We start from the raw sequence: 21,886 nt of genomic DNA on the forward strand, positions 1-21,886 counted from the left end.
GCCTGGCTAATTTTTGTATTTTTAGTAGAGATGGGGTTTCACCATGTTGGCCAGGATGGTCTCGATCTCCTGACCTCATGATCTGCCTGCCTCGGCCTCCCAAAGTGCTGGGATTACAGGCGTGAGCCACTGTGCCCGGCCTGTTTTTACTTTTTAAATGTGACTCCTGGAAAATTTAAAATAACACACGTGGCTTGCATTCTGTTTCTACTGGGTGGTGCTGGTGCCATCGAATGATTCCCAAACCAACACTGGAACCACCTCCCAACATCAGGTTCGGGAATGTTGCCATAACCAAATACTTTTCTTTCTGTGCAGCATTTGAACTGCTGATCACACCTGTGATGGAACAGTCCTTCCCTCATCTTCAGTGATGAGGAATGACTGTCCTACAGAGCCACCGTTCTTTTTATCCTTTCCCAGGTCCTCTTTCTCTTCCTGTCCCCAAGGTCTCATTCTCAGTTCTCTTTTCTATTCTTTACACTCCCATGGTGACCTCATCCTCTCCCTTAGCTTCGACTATCACTTCCACGTGGAAGCCTTCCAAGTCTTTATCTCCACTTCTGACCTCCTTCTCAAGCTGCAGATCCACATTGCCAGCTGCCTGCTAACCAGTTCCATTGCCAAGTCCCACCAAATTCTCCAATTCAGTAAGTCTGACCTGGGAATGCATCATCTTCCTTTTTGTTGAAGAGTCTCATCATTCACCTTAAAAACCCGGTCCCTAGTCCCATAGCTATAGCCTTTAGCAGGACCTTTCATAATAGTCCTTTTATCCCCTAACTGGCCTGCCTGCCTCTCAATTCTTCCTTTAATCGGTGGCCCCCCACCAAGTCCTCCTCTGCACCATTGCCATATCAGTATTCTCACTGCACTGCCATCAGATTTTCAACAGGTCCCCAACATCTACCACGGCAATACAAACCACTCGGCAGCCACTCAGCTCCTCTACACATGTACAACCTCCCCTCAATCCTCCCTGGACACACCTAGCCCTCCTCCACCTTCCTCTAGCTAATACAGCCTGCCCTGAGTCTACTCATCACCATTCTGCCCGATCTGTAGGGTTCCACTCAAATACATAAAGTCCTTAAGAAAGCTTTCTCTGATCAACACAGTTAAAATCAGTGTCTCTCCTCCCTCAAACTCCTTTGGTACTTCTAATAATCACTATGGTAATGAGAGTATATGGCCTTATCTTTATAAAATAGTATCCCCTTAATAGCACTGAACAGCACCTTGCACTGCATAGTACAGGTATGCCATCTTTGGACATCCTAACAAAGAAATCAACTTCAAAAGGAAAATCTTGCCAGGCGCGGTGGCTCACACCTGTAATCCCAGCACTTTGGGAGTCCAAGGTAGGTGGATCACAAGGTAAAGAGATCGAGATCATTTTGGCCAACATGGTGAAACCCCGTCTCTAATAAAATACAAAAATTAGCTGGGCGTGGTGACGCATGCCTGTAATCCCAGCTACTCGGGAGGCTGAGGCAGGAGAATGGCTTGAACCGGGGAGGCGGAGGTTGCAGTGAGCCAAGATTGTGCCACTGCACACCAGCCTGGCAATGGAGCAAGACTCCGTCTCAAAAAAAAAAAAAAAAATTGGTAAATTTCAAACTATGGATGACTCTTAAGTCTTTTATCTCCAGACTGGACCTGTAATTACTCCAGCCTTTCACCTGGATATCTCAGGATTCAATGATTCCAACTGAATTCATAATCTCAACCCCACACCTGTCTCTCATCTAAATGCACCCTAACTCAATGAATGGTGGCCCCATTCCCGCAAGAAGCCCAGCCAGAGACATAGGTGTTATTTTACATTTCTCCAACCCCGCCTTCTCATACCCAATGACCAACTCCTCCGAAATCTTCCTAAATGCCTCTGGAATTCATTCATTTGTCCCCAACTCTGTTGTCAGTTCAGGCTACTATTACCTGAGATTACTATAATATCATCTGGTCTTATGTGCAACGTCCCAGCCAGTTTCCACAACACACCAGAATCATCTTTCAAAAATCCAATCTCAACAAGTGACTTTCCCACTTAAAACCCTTCAACTGTTCTCAGGAAAAAGACTTTCAAACATGGCTTATACACTCTTCTGCATGTGGTTAAGGCTTAGGTTTTCAGCTTGCCTCTGATTTCTCAGATTATTTCTTCCCTTAAGCACACGACACTCCAACCATGTCAAAGTACTCTCTATGCTGTTCCCCAAACATGCCAATGTCCACTAGTGCCCCCATGGTCTTTGCAGAAGCTGTTATCTCTGTAGGTGTCCATCCTTTGTAACCCCCCAGCACCCTGAGCACAAGCCAGCCCCTTGCATCTATTGTCTTACTTCAGCAGTTGTGTCTGGAGAAAATCTTCACACTACTGCTAGGTTTGTACTTGTACTTATCAACACCTGGCATGTAAAAGGCACTCAGTAATTATTTGCAGAATGAATGAGTAAACAGATCATTTTCTAGGTTTTTTAAAAAACAAATTCCAAAGTCAATGAATGAAAGCCATTTTTCTGTCACCTATACTAATTCCACAGCATTGTATAAAGTGGGCAGTGGACCTAAATTTTTATTTTACCTATTGAGTAAAAACTGGTGGCTGGGTACGGTGGCTCATGCCTGTAAACCCAGCACTTTGGGAGGCCGAGGCAGGCGAATCATGAGGTCAGGAGTTCAAGATCAGCCTGGCCAACATGCTGAAACACTGTATCTACTAAAATATACAAAAAATTAGCTGGGTATAGTGGTGGGCACCTGTAATTCCAGCTACTCGGGAGACTGAGGCAGAAGAATCCCCTGAACCCAGGAGGCGGAGGTTGCAGTGAGCCAAGATCGCGCCACTGCACTCCAGCCTGGGCGACAGAGTGACTCCATCTCATATTTAAAAAAAAAAAAAAAAAAAAAAAAAACTAGTAATAATTTGGTCAAATCAACAGAATTTACATGTGTGGGCTCAGAATAATCACGATGAGGGAGAAAACGCTGTATTCAATGTTCTCCTTTGCCTAGTAAACTCTAAGACCTATTCATTTGAAATTGCTGAGAACTTTCTGATGCAAAGCACAGAATGTATGAAAAACAGCCAAGTAAACGTGGATACAACACAGAGGCACGGCCTGCAGGAAACTGGAGAGTATGAAGAGACGACATCAGACCACAGGAATGTAGGGACTTGAATAAAAAGAAAAGGCTCCGCGCTGCTCCTGTCCTTGTGAAGGCCAAAGCTCTGTGCAATCACCGTGCAGGCTTCATGATCCTGGTAGCCATGAGAAAGAACAGAGCCATTCTGTGGGGCCATAAAAGCCTTTCTGGTTCATTCAACAAAGGGAGATACAGCAAAGGGGAAGGAAACACTTACTAAGCAACAAGACTAGGTGCCCAGCCCTCACAGAGAGCATTTCCTTTATGCTTCGCAACAATGTTATTATCCCCATTTTGCTGGTGAGGAAATGAGCCTACCGCCTTCACACAGGGAGTCCTGGTGACCTTATACTCACACATTTTCACTCAACATCTACTCCTGCCAAGCCCAGTTCTAGACGTTGGGGATACAACAGTGAGGAAAACAGATAAGGTCTCTGCTCTCAGGAAACCGGATAGTACTGTGGAGAGAGACGTACCATACACAAATAATTTCAGATGGTGATACAGTTTAGTAGCACTAAAAAAGTAAAACTGAAGGATGTGATAAAATAACCAGGAAGGCAATTCTAGGTTGCAAAGTTCTCAGAGATAATTCAAAAGATACTTTTGAAGAGAGTGCACAGAGCTAAAGACAATGTTTAATAAAGTGACTATCAAGTCAAACTTTCAATGGAAGTCTCTAAAACTACCAGAAGCAAAAAATGAACTAATTCCCTGATTATCAGAAAAGATAACTAAGGAGTTATCTCAGTCATAACCTAAAGCAGTAAGTTATATAGTCACCAGATGGCAAAAATTTCCACATGAACCAAACTATTGAAGGCAATGGGCCAACCAAATGAATTCTTAGATGCCCCAGCACCTACATCAGTGCATAATAAATTATTGCTGAATAAATATATGACGGAAAGAAGGAAACAATGTTAAGATGTCACTGCCATGAGTTAAATAAATCCCTTTTCTGGCCAAGTGGGTTCAATTCACTCCACCCTACCCCCGACACCAGTCTTAATCACAAGAAGCAGGTGAGGAAAGTGGGATTAGAGTAAATCCACGAACAATACTTACAGAGAAACAATTAGCATATGCTGTCCCTCTCCGCAGCCACCAGATAGAAACAAGTTCCACTTAAAGAAGTCTAATATCCAATTAACTAAAAATTATTAAATGGGGTAATTATTTGGCTTTTTTTTCTTTTTTCTTTTTTTTGAGATGGAGTCTGCCTCTATTGCCCAGGATGGAGTGCAGGGGCACAATGTCAGCTCTGTGCAACCTCCGACTCCTGGCTTCACTCAGCCTCCTGAGTAGCTGGGACTACAGGCACACGCCACCACCCCCAGCTAGTTTTTTTGTATTTTTAGTAGAGACAGGCTTTCACCATATTGTCCAGGCTGGTCTCGAACTCCAGACCTCGTGATCCGCCCACCTCGACCTCCCAAAGTGCTGGGATTACAGGCATGAGCCACTGTGCCCGGCCAGCTTTTTTTTTTTTTTTTTCCCAGACAGGGTCTCGCTGTTTCCTAGGCTGGAACGCAGTGGCGTGATCTTGGCTCACTGCAGTGTGGACTTGACCGGCTCAAGCTGTCCTTTCACCTCTCAGCCTCCTGAGCAGTTGAGACGACAGGCGTGAGCCACCATGCCCAGCTAATTTTTTAAAACATTTCTTGTAGGGACAGGGTTTTGCCATGTTGCCCAGGCTGGTCTTAAACTCCTGAGCTCAAGCAATCAACCTGCCTTGGACTCCCAAAATGCTGGAATTACAGGCATGAGCCACCACGACTGGCCTATTTGGCTTCTTTAAAAAAATTTTTAAATACAGACTCTCCTAATGCAGATACTCAGGATACTTCTGTAACCAGGAACTTGCTCTGAATATTGCACGTAAACTGCCAAGTTGTGACGCTCTGTTTACCAATAATGCTGACCTGGTACTCCTTGAGGAAAGGGACAAAGTACATTCATCTATCTGCATTGCCTCAGGGCCGTGTCCAGCTTAAACTGCAGATGATCAATGATGATATGATCTGAGTTATAAAAACTAAAATCCCCCCAAACTTTTCAGTCATGGAGCAGTTGGGTAGGGTGAGGACCACCCTAATTCCTCAGGGTGGTCCTCAAAGAGCCGGAGCTGCTCAGTCTGCTCTGCAGAACCTGAAGGTCTCATCATCGCACAACACTCTTACAGTCTCTTGTAGAGCTGAAGGGCTGGAGAAGCCTTAGAAGCCTCTGCTTCAATGTTCGGAAGTTTATTTTTAAAGGATCATCCAAGTGGCCATACAGAATAACAAATGGCCATTCACAGCTGAAGAGCAGAGCTGAGTTTGCACCATATATCAAAGATGCCAAAGCTTCCTTTCTGGGAACCAGATGGAAAGACTGAAAAGCACTTTAAAATTGAGATACTACTTCTGATGAACGCTACCAATTTTTGTGATGTTTCAGTCATGAATCTGTGACATTTTTTTCTGAGACAGAGTAGTGTTATGATATTATCACTAGTTGATCCAGCATTAGGAAATATGGATTGGCTGGGGGGTGGAGAGGTTAATAGGGATTATATTCACTTTCTCCAGTAAGAAACTTCCTCTGCATACGCCATCTCATTTTATAAAAGTAAAACCACAACGTGCAAGTTCCAATACCCCTGAATATTGCTCCTCATAACATCGGCCACATCTTTAAAGTTTTTAAAGCTTCAATTCACAATACTCACAGAAAGAAAACTTCAACAGAAGGCACAAATTAAATACTATCCATATGCACACTTAATTGATTACCCATTTTCATTTCCTTCTGGATGACCATCACGTTGGTGAGCCAGAAGGATTGGTTCTGCAGGATCTGAGATCCAAAATGGCAGTCGAGCTATCGACTCACCAGAGCCATAATGTTTCCCATACGTGAAGCCAGGTCTTATTTATTTCGCCTTTTAATTATCTGGGGGAAAATAAAATTTACAAAAAACATTTCAAAGAATCAAATAGCATTCATTCTATCATTCTCTGTTCTGCCTAAGAGAGCAGGTACCCTGCTCTGGTTCCTCCTCTCTGCAAACTGAATTAACCTGCCATTCATATGTTTACACAGTCCACACAAACAAGCTAATGGCAAAACATGCAAACCCTAGGTTTTTCTCTCCTCTTCAGTAAGACCAACTTTAGGAAACAGGTGTAAAATGAATCATCTAACAAGCAAAGCCCCCAAAAAGTGCTTTCATTTTCAGAAAAACAACAACAAAAATCAGAGCTCTGATTTTCCTTTAGGTCTACCACAGTGCAACACTTCCTATCACTAAGGTAATTTCTCTATCTTTTCCCTTTAAATTCAAGCCGTTAAAAAATTTAGAGACAACTTTGCTCCAGACTACCTCTTTCATGTAATGTTTCCAATCCTTCTTATACAAAAGCTGGGTTTATATCATCAAAAAATTTACAGTGAACCTAAACAGTCACTTCTGTATTTATTACCATTACTAACATAACAACATTAATTTTTTAAAATAATAACATCCTTGCTTGTTAGAGACAGAGGGCTTTAATTATCTTATGTATTCAAATGGAAAGTCTTTTTGTTAAATTAGCGTGAAAGTCCCTTCATCTACACACAATTGGCCCAAAGAAACAGGCCATTTTCAGCACAAGAGGTCAATCCATTTTAAGAGTGAATAAAGCTTTTGAAAGCACCACACACCCTCTTCCAGACTGTCAAATTTTCAAAATGGTCCAGCATTTTTTCCACTTTATCTTTTTTAACACTTTCAGGCCCAGTAAGCATCTCATAATTAGATTAATTAAAAAGGAAACAACAAAAAACACTGCTCCCTTCTGATCAAAATTATTCCATTTATGCTTAATTAGCTTTAATCCACGTCTACATATTTAATGATGGGGATATGACAATTCAACCTATTTGCATATTTTAAATGCCTTTTCTAAACTATACTTTGTAACAGATTTAGAAGAACAGTCTCTTTCTCATGCCAATATGCCACAGCATAAATCAGGAGGATACAAATTAGGAAAAAAAGAGAAAAGAAAACAAGGCCTCTCAGAGCCAGGGATGTGCTCAGGGGGGTGGAGTAATTTACCCAGGGGTGGGGGCAATTTACCCGCCACATCACAAACTACAATCCTTTCAGCCCACCAGACCGAGAAGCATTACATCACACTCTCACAATGATAGGGGGAGGAGGCTCTGAGAAAGCAAGTTTTCAGCTTTCTTTCCTCCCTGCTCTCAGGCTTCTAGAATCCTGCATTAGGAGTAATGGAATTTAACTTCAGGCACTGCACAGCTTCAGGGGTTACTAACAATCACATAGACTGCTACTTATACATGTGACCCTAAATGACCACTTCGCAGTGGATACATGGCCAAAACAGGCAACCACACACCCACACGACGAATTTATGCTGAAAAGCCCAGTTATGCATCTGTGTAAAATTAAACAAAAATTTTATTTCGTGAGGAATGAAGAAGGCTAATACACAGGGAGAACTGATAAATAATTTCTAATCGCGGTGAATAGCTGTTCATATCTTTAAAACACCATGTTTACAACATAGTCCTACCCTTTGGTTGAATCCACGATCAAAATAAAAGCGCATCTGGCTGCACATTTGAGAACACACACAGAGACCCAGTGCAAACGAGCGCGCGCAGAAAGGAGAGGGTGAGCCACATATTGCTTGGGAGGTTTTCAAGCAGGGGAATCTACAAACCCCAAACCTCCTGGTGTTCACCCGCCCCCAACCTGATGTTTAAAATGTATCAGGTCTTACTTTAGGTTTTACATCTCTCTAGGAAGGAGGGCCCAGTTTAAAAAATAAAAAGAGAGAAAAAGGCTTTCCCGTTCTAGGGCTTGCCCTCCCAGATCCTTTGTCGGCCTTAGCAGCCGAAAGAATGCAAACCCATTTATATTTATGCAAATTTTTGCAGCAGATTTAAGGGGGGAGGGGGGAGGTCTGTGTTTTTAAAAAACCTCTTTCTAAATAGCAAATTTCCAATTACTCGCAGCTTCATTTATTGCAAGATAGAAACGATGATGAAAATCTGCATATACATTAAAAGTGCAATTAAATCACTTCAAAATCTAAATATTTTAACACGTCTTTTCCATTTCTAAAATGCCGAACCAAAAGTACATCACGGGTCTGATTTACACAGATCCACGAAATGTCTGAAGCCAGTCTCCATGCTAGACAAATGTCGATTTGCAACACCACCAGTGAAAACGGTTAGACAAGATCCATATAAATCAATTGGTTTAAAAAAATTGAAAATATTTACCAACCTCATAAAGTGCAGCAGTGCTTAAATCCAGCAAATTGAGGCATACAAGGTAGAAATGGAAATGAAAAAAGGTCCAAAAAATGAATTCTTTTTGTCTATCTGTTTTTTTGTATTTTAAATATTCAGAAACCAGCAGAGACTCTGTCGGCCATTTTGGCTTGAACTAACTCTCTCTCACACACTCTCCCTCTTGCTCTCTCTCTCCCCCTCTGTCTCTAAAGGAAGCAGCTTTTTGTGACCTTCAAATAGAGGCAGATCATGTGACTTCGGGTAGGTTTGTCAATCAGGAAAGGGGAGGGAGCTGGAGCTGAGACTGCCTTAAAGGGGAAGCAGCCCTTTTCCACTCACTTTCATTTGTGAAATGCTGTTATCTCATACTCTCCGCCTACAGACACTGCATGTGAAAGTGGCAACAGCATAAGGGTAACAGATGAACAAAACAGAAAAACCTTTATTGGTTTATAGAAATATGCTCAGTTGCTAACGATTCTTACAGCTCCTGGATCTTCTCCTGGCTCGCTTGCTAGTTATTCTCTAGATGTTTGGGCAAGCACAGGCTGGCAAACTGCTCTGTACAAGGGGCTGAAACGCAGCTCTACCAAACAAGAGGCTTCAGTTTTGAAAGCCTGAGGTGAAATATAGGGCACGACTGATCTCTAAGAAGCTCCTAAAATGCATAGAAAAAGACTGAAAGAAACGCACAAAAGTATAAACTGAACTGCAATTCAGAAAGGTTAAGTGACTTATCCCAAATTGCACAGCTAAACAGCTGCAGAAGAGGGACTGGTTTCCCAATTCTGAACTCTACACTTACTATTTTGCCTGTATGTGTATTCAGTACCTCCTCCCCCAAACCCAAATAAAAACTATGCTTCAACATTGCAAACGGAGTTTCTCTGGGCTAGGGCAGGTCTGAGTCATCTTTAATCCCCTCCCCCACCGCAGGAGGTAGCTCTGCAGCTGAGGGAGACTAGGCATTAAATTAAAACCTACCTGGTTTCCACCACTCCTAATCCCTTCTCCTTCCCATATACATCTCCATTCCTACCCACCTAAGAAACCCAAGCTCGGTTTGCATCTCCAGCCCTGTGGCTCACAGGCTGTGTAACTTCAGTGCTAACAGCAAGTAAGTCAGTCCCTTACCCACCCTCCCACCCTGCCTGGCCTCAGTTTTCTCATTTGTAAGCAGGCGGAGATTGGGCTTTGCTAGGTGGTATCTTTGGTTTCTTTCACCTCCGAAACTCTGCACTTGGCTGCTTTCTTTGAATAGTTCCGTTCATTTTTTCCTGGCCATCTCAAAAGTTCGCCTCCACGCTGGGAAGGCTTATTGACCTTCACAGTCCAGACCAGGCCCTCCTGTTAACACTCCCATAATATCTTTTATTACTTCTTTAGAGCAATGGTCATAATTGCAATTTAGTATTTACGAACGAATGTGTTTAATATTAGTCTTCCCCAGCAGACTGTAAACTGTATAAGGAAAAATACCACGTCTTCATTGCTCGGTGAGGCTCCACACCAAACCTCACATAGGAGCTAAATAAATGAATAAATCTATGACTTGGACCATATTCAGAAGGGCTGGGCTGAGTAGGAGGAAACCTGCCACCTGAACATAAACAACTTAGGGGAATGAGGGTCACATAGTTCCCAGAAACTCACATTCATCTATGTTTTAAGGACAGCTTCAGGAAAGAAAGTAACTAAAATGGTAAAAAGCGCATGAGAGTGCCCTGTGACTATCGACTCCACCTATCTCTATAAACCAGAAAAGGGAGGATTCCCCAGTGTGCTTCTCCCATAAACTAGGCTGCCGTGCCAGCCAGCAGACAACTGACGGATTCTAGAAACCCAGCTTTCCTTGAAAAGGAACCTATGAATGCCTGTAAAATCCCATACACTTGTTGTCATCCTGGCTTCTGGGTCTTTATACCTTCGCCTGCCTTTGCTTTTTCCACTCAGATATGAGGACAGGAAAAGAGCTGTTTCAGGGCAGGCAAAAGCCAATGCCTGGACAATCTGGCAGCCTGAATAGCTGCGGCTTAACAAGCTTCCACTGTCTTTGCGTGGCACTCAGTGGAATAGCCAAGCCCTGCACTTACAACTGAGATGCAGGAAAAAGCAGGAAACTCCTAGAATGGAAATTCTGATTATTTAGTCTATTTTTATCCTTCCAATACCTTCCAGATGAGTTACTGAAAGTTGTAGCAGGCTCGATTTGTAAAAATGTATGGAGACTGAACATCCACCTTGTTTTAATTTGTGATGGACATGCTTTCTTTATGAAACTGAACTTTGCTAAGTTCCATTCCCCAGTGTAGAATATTATTGTATACAAATGTGTTGCCTTGTAAGTGTTAAACAGCAAACTGTATGAAAAGTTTGGAAACAGAACAAACATATTTTAAATATAATATTGGTTCTAATTTCAAATAATATGATGAATATATATATTCATATAATATATATATATTTTTTTCAGACACAGTCTTGCTCTGTCGCCCAGGCTGGAGTGCAGTGGCATGATAGCAGCTCACAGCAACCTCCACCTCCTGAGTTCAAGCAGTTCTCCTGCCTCAGCCTCCTGAGTAGCTGGGATTACAGGTGTTAGCCACCATGCCCAGCTAATTTTTGTATTTTTAATAGAGACAGGGTTTCACCATGTTGGCCAGGCTGGTCTCGAACTCCTGACCTCGTGATCCACTCGCGTCGGCCTCCCAAAGTGCTGGGATTACAGGCGTGAGCCACTGCACCCAGCCACTGAATACTTTTTCCTTAACCTCCAGATCATCTTTTCTATGCAATACCTCTAAATTCAGTATAGTTAGTCTAATTGTTTATCTAAAAGAAACAAGTGCAAGGCCGGGTGCGGAGGCTCAAGCCTGTAATCCCAGCACTTTAGGAGGCCTAGACAGGTGGATCACGAGGTCAGGAGATCAAGACCATTCTGGCTAACACGGTGAAACCCCGTCTCTACTAAAAAAAATACAAAACACTAGCCGGGCGTGGTGGTGGGCGCCTGTAGTCCCAGCTACTCAGGAGGCTGAGGCAGGAGAATGGCGGGAACCCGGGAGGCGGAGCTTGCAGTGAGCTGAGATCCGGCCACTGCACTCCAGCCTGGGTGACACAACGAGACTCCATCTCAAAAAAAAAAAAAAAAAAAACAAGTGCAATAAATATATTATTTCTCCCTTGTGTTTCCAGGCATAATAGATTCTGTGATAGATTTATTATACTTTTTTCATATTAACAATTAGACAATGTTTTAAAATTATATTATTATGAGGTAAGGATACAAAGTAATAAAAATTATTATTGATATTTTTATTTATTTATTTATTTTTGAGAGGGAGTCTCGCTCTGTCGCCCGGGCTGGAGTGCAGCCAAAGTTAGAGGACTGCTTGAGCCCAAGAGTTTCAGACCGGGCAACAAACATAGTGAGATCTTGCCTCTACAAAAAAATTTTAAAAATTAGCCAGGCTTGGTGGGGTATGCCTGTGGTCCTAGCTACTCTGGAGGCTGAGGTGGGAGGATCACTTGAGCCTGGGAAGTCAAAGCTGCAGTGAGCTGAGATCACACCACTGTACTCCAGCCTTGGCGACAGATTAAAAAATATATATAATATGATATATGTATATGATATATATACACGTTTTGTTTTTGGGCACAGATGTAACAGCCAAAAAAAAAAAAAAGTAAACTGAATAAAACCCAAAATTGTATTTTGTTTTTTTTTTTTTGAGACGGAGTCTCGCTCTGTCACCCAGGCTGGAGTACACTGGCAAGATCTCAGCTCACTGCAAGCTCTGCTTCCCGGGTTTATGCCATTCTCCTGCCTCAGCCTCCCGAGTAACTGGGACTACAGGCGCCCGCCACATCGCCCGGCTAGTTTTTTGTATTTTTTTAGTAGAGACGGGGTTTCACCGTGTTAGCCAGGATGGTCTCGATCTCCTGACCTCGTGATCCGCCCATCTCGGCCTCCCAAAGTGCTGGGATTACAGGCTTGAGCCACCGCGCCCGGCTGTATTTTGTTTTAAACAATTAAATAAATGTAGATAATTCTGTCAAAAATCTGATCAATTAAAAGAGAGAAGTCACAAACATTAAGGGCTGAGAAGAGGATATCGTAACTGCAGATTTAGAGAAAATCTTTTAAATCATGCTAGAATTATATGTAACTTTACATAAATAAACTTGAAGATTAAATAAGATGGATGACAGTCAAAAAATAAGATGGATGACGCCTGTGATCCCAGCACTTTGAGAGGCCGAGGTGGGTGGATCATGAGGTCAGGAGATCAAGACCATCCTGGCTAACATGGTGAAACCTCATCTCTACTAAAAATACAAAAATTAGTTGGGTGTGGTGGTGCGTGCCTGTAATCCCAGCTACTCGGGAGGCTGAGGGAGGAGAATAGCTTGAACCTGGGAGGCTGACTGCAGTAACCTGAGATCGCGCCACTGCACGCCAGCCTGGCGACACAGCAAGACTCCGTCTCAAAGAAAAAAATAAAAAAGAAGACTCCAAACTCTGGACTCACCATTCATTCATGAAGTCAACAATCCTTATTTGTTGCACAACAATCCTTATTTGTATGATAGGACTAGACCCAGGGGCATATAAAAATGATTAATAACACTTCAAAGGACAGAGAGGCATTTTAATCTATAATTAAAATATAGCAAAGTATCATAATGAAAGTATAAATAGAGATATAACATGGCTGTGCTGTAGCAATAAAAAGGGTAACTGCTGGGAGAATAAGAAAAGATTTCACAGGGGAGGAGGTGAGAGTTTGAACTGAGTCTCAAAGAATGAGTAGGAGTTTGCCATGTAGAGAACCTAGGAAAGGCAAAGGCTTTTCCAAGTTTTACCAACTTCAGTACTACCAAACCATGACAAGGAGGTAGGCTGACAAGAAAAAATGTCAATGGGAGAGCTAAGCATTTCTGCTATTCTTACTCCCAACAAAGTCAGAAGATAGAAATAATAGCCAAAACTATGTTAGATCTCCAATGCAACCTAAATCCAACAATCTCTGGATTCAGTTACAAAATAGAATGTGAACATTCTATTTAAGTTAGAATGCTAGCAGGCCTTTTAGGGAACAGTTTTTCTCAAATTCCTTAGAATCAAACCTCAAAAGTTAAATCTGCATTTGGAGGAAGCCTTTCTTGACACTCCAGGCTGAGTCCAGTACCCCCATCTGTGTTCCAAGGCACCTTGTACATACCTCCAAAGCAGCACCTTCATAGCCTATTATGGTTAACCACTTACTTGGCGTTTCCCCCTCTAAACAATGAACCTTAAGAGGGCAGGGTATGTAGCTTTTATTTCTGGGTCTAGCACAGAAGAGAAATTCAATTAATATTGCTGAATGAATGAACAAATAAGCAAAGGAATGAATGGATGAATACTATGAGCCTAGGTACTTTTAGGCTGTAAAGGAAAACAACACGTATCCTACAGTTCAAAGATAAGACATATGCATGAGGCAGTCAACAAAAAAGTGTTAAGATAAAATTATTAACTGCATGGTTGTGCTCTAAGAGATGAGTTTGAAAATGGAGGCACTACGGCTTAGATCAGTTGGGTGTCAACAGATAGATAGGACCAGAATGGACCAGAATGGTTGAAACAGATTTGCTTTGCTCTGAAGGTAATTTAAGCTGCAGGCCCCTCAATTTCATGGGCCCCTCCTAAAGCTCTAGGAAGGATCCTAACAAAGTGCCCAATTATCCCTTATTTTTTGGTTACTGTTTTTTGTTTTTGGAGACCAGGTCTCGCTCTGTTGCCTCGGCTAGAGGGCAGTGGCATAATTATGGCTCACTGCAGCCTCAAACTGCCAGGTTCAAGCAGTCCTCCTGTCTCAAACTCAGCCTCCCAAGGAGCTAGGACTACAGGCATCCACCACCATGACGAGCTTTTTTTTTTTTTTTTTTGTTTGTTGGCCGCATAAATGTCTTCTTTTGAGAAGTGTCTGTCCATGTCCTTCTCCCACTTTTTTTTTTTTTTTTGGTAGCAGTGGGGATCTCCCCATGTTGCCCATGCTGGTCTCGAATTTTGGGCTCAAACAACCCTCCCACTTGGCCTCCCAAAGTGCTGGGATTGAGCCATGGCACGTGGCCCAAAACTTTTTATTGTGGTTAAAAAAAAAAACAAAACAAAACATAAAATCGATCATCTTAACCATTTTTAAGTTTATAGTTCAGTGGCATTATGTATATTCACTCTGCTGTGCAACAGATCTCCAGAACTTTTTCATCTTGCAAATCTGAAATTCTGTACACATTAAACAACAACTTCATTTTTTCCCCTTCCCTCAGCCCCTGGCAACCACCATTCTACTTTCTGTCTCTAAACTGACTGCTCTAAGTACCTTGGATAAATGGAATTATATATTAATAGTATTTGTCCTTCCATACCAGCTTTCTTGCCAGTATGGTTCCCCTTGTGTCAGTGGACTTAAGAGTGACTTCAGTCATTCTGGAGACCCCCTAAGGAGACCTTCAGTTGAGGATACCTTTGTTTTGGGTTCAGTGGAATAAACTAAATGTATGTGGTGTTCATGAACCTGTGTATGGCTGAGATAATGTTAACCATCAATGTACAAAGAGCTGTTACTAGGTGAACTCACTCTGTATCACGACAGAAATAGGCAGGGCCAAATTATGTTGTAATATACATATGTCAATTCAAAGGCTATTTCAGATTAGCCAATGTACAAGAAACAGTGAAGCCCGGCAATTTCATAGTACATATATAAAAGATACTCAATAGAGGTTTCCCAAAATTGCTAACAATTTTTTTTTTTTTTGAGACAAAGTCTTACTCTGTTGCCCAGGCTGGAATGTGGTGACACGACCTCAGCTCACTGCATCCTCCACTTCCCTGGTTCAAGTGATTCTCCTGTCTTAGCCTCCTGAATAGCTGGGATTACAGATGTGTGCCACCATGCTCAGCTAATTTTTGGATTTTTAGTAGAGACGGGGTTTTATCATGTTGGCCAGGCTGGTCTCAAACTCCTGACCTTGTGATCTGCCCACTTCGGCCTCCCAAAGTGCTGGGATTACAGGCTTGAGCCACCGCGCCCGGCCCCTGCCAACAATTTTACAAATTTATATGATGTTACCAGTAACAAGTTGTGAGGCTGAATGGAACTTATCTAATTAATCACAAAAAACACATTTTGGTAAACCATGCTATAGGAAGCACTGAATTATTTACCTATTCTCTTTTTAGAAAAGATCACAGAATAGGGAGGGATGATCAAAGAGTATAGTACAAGCAAAAAATGTAGGTGAAAACGTTTCACAGCCATGTGTTAGGCAACCAATTAATACAAATATTACATTGTTTTTCTGAATTTTGTGATATTTAATTTTTTTAAGTTGCCATTTTTGTGATTTATCTCCTCTTTGTAAATATTCACTTTTGAACCTAGTTTTGTCTTTGAAATTAATTTGCTTTTTCTTAAAGACTATTCCCACAAAAGTCGGATTTGCAGCTAGTCAGAAAGAAGGATTTCTTTGCCTGCCCAGAGACATGTAAGGCAGAAGGAAACCAGACGTGCGTGGAAGACCTTCAGGAGAGCCCCTGGGAGGAGCACAAGTTCCTTTGAAAATATGCATAGACAGGCTAATAGCATCTTAGGGAGGCCCTTAGAAGCAAAGAAAACGTTCAGGCTTGGTTGGAAAGGCATTTTCTGAAAGAAAAAACCAAAGAAACAATAACTGATAACTGGCTGATACAGTTGGGCTGTGTCCCCACCCAAATCTCATCTTGTAGTTCCCATAATCCCCACGTGTTGTGGGAGGGACCCAGTGGGAGGTAACTGAATCATGGGAGTGGTTACCCTCCTGCTGTTCTTGTGATAGTGAGTTCTCACGAGATGTGATGGTTATAGAAGGGGCTTTTCCCCCATTGCTCAGCACTTCTCCTTTCTGCCGCCAAATGAAGAAGGACATGTTTGCTTTCCCTTACTCCATGGCTGGAAGTTTCCTGAGGCCTCCCCAGCCATGTGGATGTGTGAGTCAATTAAACCTCTTTCCTTTATAAATTACCCAGTCTCAGGAAGTTCTTTATTTTATTGATTGATTGATTGATTTTTGAGACGGAGTCTTGCTCTGTCGCCCAGGCTGGAATGCAGTGGTGCGATCTTGGCTCACTGCAAGCTCTGCCTCCTGGGTTCACACCAGTCTCCTGCCTCAGCCTCCCGAGTAACTGGGACTACAGGCGCCCGCCACTGCGCCCGGATAATTTTTTGGTTTTTAGTAGAGACGGGGTTTCACTGTGTTAGCCAGGATGGTCTCGATCTCCTGAACTAGTGATCCACCTGCCTCAGCCTCCCAAAGTGCTGGGATTACAGGCGTGAGCCACCGCGCCCAGCCAGGAAGTTCTTTATTAGCAGCATGAGAAAGGACTAATACACTGGCCTATAAGTAGGATGCTTAAGGAGAACAATGATAAAATCAGGTCTGTTGGAACATATTCAAGAAAGGACTGAATCTAAAGTTGATGACTGGACATGGTGGCTCATGCCTGTAATACAAGCACTTTCGGAGGTTGAGGTGGGAGGACTGCTTGAGCCCAGGAATTCAAGACCAGCCTGGCAACACAGTCAGGCCTTGTTTCTACTAAAAACAAAAAAAAATTAGCCAGGTATGGTTGTGTGTGCCTGTAGTACTAGCTACTCCGGAGGCTAAAGTGGGAGGATTGCTTGAGTCTAGGAGGTGGAGGCTGCAATAAACCATGACCATGCCACTGTACTCCAACCTGGGTGACAATGAGAGATCCTGTCTCAAAAAGAATTTTTTTGGTTGAGGCTGCAGTGAGCCCAGATTGCACCATTGCACTGCTTGGGTGACAAAGTGAGACCCTGTCTCAAAAAAAAAAAAAAAAAGGTGGGTGGGGTGGGTGCAATGACTCACACCTGTAATCCCAGCACTTTGAGAGGCTGAGGTGGGCAGATCATCTGAGGTCAGGAGTTTGAGACCAGCATGGGCAACACGCTGAAACCCTGTCTCTACCAAAAATACAAAAATTAGCCAGGTGTGGTGGTGGGCATCTGTAATCCCAACTACTTGGGAGGCTGAGACAGGAGAATAGCTTGAACTTGGGAGGCGGAGGTTGCAGTGAGTGAGCTGAGATTGTGTCACTGCACTCCAGCCTGGGTAGAGTGAGATTCCATTTCAGGAAATAGACAGTTTCGCTCTTGAGACAGTTTCACTGTTGTTGCTCAGGCTGGAGTGCAATGGCGAGATCTCAGCTCATGACAGCCTCTGCCTTCCAGGTTGAAGTGATTCTCCTGCCTCATCCTCTCTAGTAGCTGGGATTACAGGCATGTGCCACCATGCCCAGCTAATTTTGTATTTGTAGTAGAGACAGGGTTTCTCCATATTGGTCAGGCTGGTCTTGGACTCCCAAACTCAGGTGATCTGCCCACCTCTGCCTCCCAAAGTGCTGGGGTTACAGGCATGAACCACCGCGCCTGGCCAAAAAATAATAATAATAATAATAATAAAAAAAGAAAAAGGTGTAACAATGTTAACAATGCCTTTTTTTTTTTTTTTTTTAGACAAAGGCTCCTTCTTGCGCCCCGGCGGGGGCCGAGGGGGGCAATCTTGGCTCACTGCAAGCTTCGCCTCCCGGGTTCACGCCATTCTCCTGCCCCAGCCTCCTGAGTAGCTGGGACTACAGGCACCTGCCACTTCGCCCGGCTAGTTTTTTTGTATTTTTTAGTAGAGATGGGGTTTCACCATGTTAGCCAGGATGGTCTCAATCTCCTGACTTCGTTATCCGCCTGTCTCGGCCTCCCAAAGTGCTGGGATTACAGGCTTGAGCCACCATGCCCGGCAACCTTTTTTTTTTTTTTAAGGCAGAGTCTCAATCTGTTGCCCAGGCTGGACTGCAGTGCTGTGATCTTTGCTCACTGTAACCTCCACCTCCCAGGTTCAAGTGATTCTCCTGCCTCAGCCTCCTGAGTAGCTGAGATTACAGGAGCCCACCACCACACCTAGCTAATTTTTCTATTTTTTTTTCTTTTTAGTAGAGATGGGGTTTCACCATGCTGGTCAGGCTGGTCTTGAACTCCTGACCTCAAGTGATCCACCTGCCTCGGCCTCCCAAACTGCTTCAATGTACTTTTCTTCTGCTGATAACAGATAAAATATTCTGGAATTAGGCTTTTTAATAACACCACCTCAGATTTCAAAGTGAGTGTGTAGAAGAGGGATTGTTAACAGTTGATGGGAACTTATTCACTCGACATATATTTATAGATGCTTTTTGTGCCAGGCACTTCTCTAGGCAGTGACCAAGACAACAGAAAACCATCCTCACAGAGCCGAAGATCTAGCATAAAGCTTTAACCCGATCTTTTCTGCCTTGAGCCTCCCCTCCCCTCTTATTTATGAAATAAAATACAATAAATAAAATAAAATTGTGAAACACATATCTATTAAAGTTACCCTTTTCTTTCTCTTCCTTTTTTTTTTTTTTTTTTTGAGACAGAGTTTCGCTCTTATTGCCCAGGCTGGAGTGCAATGGCGCCATCTTGGCTCACCACAGCCTCTGCCTCCCGGATTCAAGCAATTCTCCTGCCTCAGTCTCCCAAGTAGCTGGGATTACAGGCATGAGCCACCACATCCGGCTAATTTTGTATTTTTAGTAGAGACAGGTTTCTCCACGTTGGCCAGGTCTCAAACTCCCGACCTCAGGTGATCCGCCCGCCTCGGCTTCCCAAAGTGCTGGGATTCACAGGCATGAGCCACTGTGCCTGGCCTTTTTTTTGAAACAGGGTCTCATTCTGTCATCTATTAAAATTACCCTTATTTTTTTTTTTGAGACAGGGTCTTGTTCTGTCACCCAGGGTGGAGCGCAGTGCTGTGATCTTGGCTCACTGCTACCACTACCTCTCAGGCTCAAGTGATCTTGAGGAGCTGGAACTACCGGCACACAACAACACACTCAGCTAATTTTTCCATTTTTTGTAGAGATGAGGTTTGGCCATGTTGTCCAGGCTATTCTCTAATTCCCGAGCTCAAGCAATCCTCCCACCTCTTCCCTCCCAAAGTGCTGAGATTACAGGCATGAGCCACCACACCCGGCCTTGAAGTTACTCTTACTGTAATTAATCCATGGTCCAGGCATCCAAGAAAAACCTCACAAAATAGAATTCATAATTTATTACAATTCTGAGACTTCTGGGGAAAAAAAGATGTTGTTAGAGAATTTTTTTAAAGTAACTTCAATGCAAATTACAAAATTTATTAGGAACTGAAAGTTCCCCAAAGATCTAGCACAAAATGTTGATGGATTTACAAAAACTCCCAGCAGCAAAAATTCCATGAGTATAAACTATCATCTATTGAACCTCTTTGTGGCGTTTTCAAAATACCAATTAACTTGAAAAGAAAACTCATTTCCTCGTTCCCCCAAAAGCTGTTCAAGATTATATAGAAAAGTCAACTATTCTTCTGATGTCTAGCTTACTAGTGTGTAATAATGATCGAGTTTACAGAGTTCAACTTGCTACTTCTTAATAAATTAATTTCAACATGTACATATTGTAATGGTTTAAAGGGAAAAAAACTGGAGAAAACCTTATGGTATAATACACAAAATTAAAACGTCAGCAACAACTTTCCTATGGCCAATACCAACATTTGTGTTCTGAAGACGATTATCTACAAAAATTCATGATTTTGGAAAATTTTTACTTTTCCCTGTGTTTAGGAAATGCTATAGAGCTGCCCAATGTTTTTAAACAAACACCCAAAAGAATGGTCCCAAAAAGTGTAGTGCCTAATTGGGTAGTTAAATATGAAACAAGAAATATACTAATAAAAGGAATCCTTACAGTGGAGATTTATCTTGTGCTACAAGTGCAACTTTTAAAAGTTTAAAAGAGCTGTAAGATAGGGAGTTGGGGTGGCAGCAGAAACAGAGATAAGGTGAGGACAAATTGTTAGGACTTAAGAAAGATCTATAATAAGTAAAATTCAGAAAAATTAAAAGGGCCTTTTATAACTAGACACTTAAATTGGGAAGAATGTAATTAGGAAGAAGAGAATTTAATCAAGATGACAGAGTTAAGAAACTTAAAAGCCAGGCGCGGTGGCTCACGCCTGTAATCCCAGCGCTTTGGGAGGCCGAGGCGGGTGGATCACGAGGTTAGGAGATCAATACCACCCTGGGTAACACGGTGAAACCCCGTCTCTACTAAAAATGCAAAAATTAGCTGGGCATGGTGGCGGGTGCCTGTAGTCCCAGCTACTTGGGAGGCTGAGGCTGGAGAATGGCGTGAACCCGGGAGGCAGAGCTTGCAGTGAGCCGAGATCTGGCCACTGCACTGCAACCTGGGTGACAGAGCAAGACTCCGTCTCAAAAAAAAAAAAAAAAAAAAAAAAAACTTAAAAAACAGCACCTGGAGCACAAAGCCACATCGAACCACACCACACTGGAGTATGGAGAGCGGTGCTAACTCCATAAATTACATTCTTCTTTCTCTCTGAATCATCTATATAAAACTGTCTTCAGGGCCGGGCGTGGTCGCTCACGCCTGTAATCCCAGCAATTTGGGCGGCCGAGGTGGGCAGATCACTTGAGGTCAGGAGTTCGAGACCAGCTTGGCCAGCATGGTGAAACCCCATCTCTACTAAAAATACAAAAATTAGCCAGGCATGGTGGCAGACGCCTGTAGTCCCAGCTACCTGGGAGGCCGAGGCAGGAGAATCGCTTGAACCCGGGAAGGTAGCAGTGAGCCGAGATCACACCACTGCACTCCAGCCTGGGCGACAGAGTGAGACTCCATCTCAAAAACAAAACAAAACAAAAACCAAACAAACAAAACTGTCTTCAATAATTCCATTTCCTTATAGGTCTCCTATGTAACCTCTGAAATAGTTCTCCCTTAGAGAGCAGAATAAAAAAAGATGGCACCCTAAGGAAGCAGAAATATAAAAATATAGGTATTGATACAATTTCTGTCAATTCTAAATATTCTATCAATAATCCCTAAAAAGCGGATACTGTCTATAAAATGAATCATGAAATACGTTTTTTTTTTTTTTTTTTTCTGAGACGGAGTCTCGCACTGTCACTAGGCTGGAGTGCAGTGGCACAATCTCAGTTCATGCAACCTCCTCCTCCTGGGTTCAAGCGATTCTCCTGCCTCAGCCTCTCAAGTAGCTTGGACTACAGGCGCGCACCACAATGCCCAGCTAATTTTTGTATTTTTAGTAGAGATGGGATTTCACCATGTTGGCCAGGATGATCTCAATCTCTTGACCTTGTGATCTGCCTGCCTCGGCCTCCCAAAGTGCTGGGATTACAGGCATGAGCCACCGCGCTCAGATGAAATAAGATTTTTTAAAACTTGTAGGCCGGGCGCGGTGGCTCAAGCCTGTAATCCCAGCACTTTGGGAGGCCGAGACGGGCGGA

General features: G+C 42.9%; 1 protein-coding gene across 3 annotated transcripts in view; it reads right to left on the bottom strand.

Annotated features, from left to right (window-relative positions):
• The window catches only part of TNRC6B (trinucleotide repeat containing 6B), a 190,410-nt gene that overhangs the window by 160,964 nt on the left and 7,560 nt on the right, over positions 1 to 21,886 (bottom strand). For 2 of the 3 annotated variants that reach the window (XM_011964173.1, XM_011964172.1), the window contains exon 1: positions 8,444 to 8,659. The exons of the other annotated variant lie outside the window; for it this stretch is intronic. In XM_011964173.1, the coding sequence (XP_011819563.1) occupies positions 8,444 to 8,448 (5 nt within the window). In that variant the 5' untranslated portion in view covers positions 8,449 to 8,659. Of the gene's footprint in view, positions 1 to 8,443; positions 8,660 to 21,886 lie in introns of those variants that run through there. 3 annotated transcript variants of the gene reach the window in all.

Source organism: Colobus angolensis, unplaced genomic scaffold (assembly GCF_000951035.1).
Source record: "Colobus angolensis palliatus isolate OR3802 unplaced genomic scaffold, Cang.pa_1.0 Scaffold65, whole genome shotgun sequence".
NCBI lineage: Eukaryota > Metazoa > Chordata > Mammalia > Primates > Cercopithecidae > Colobus > Colobus angolensis.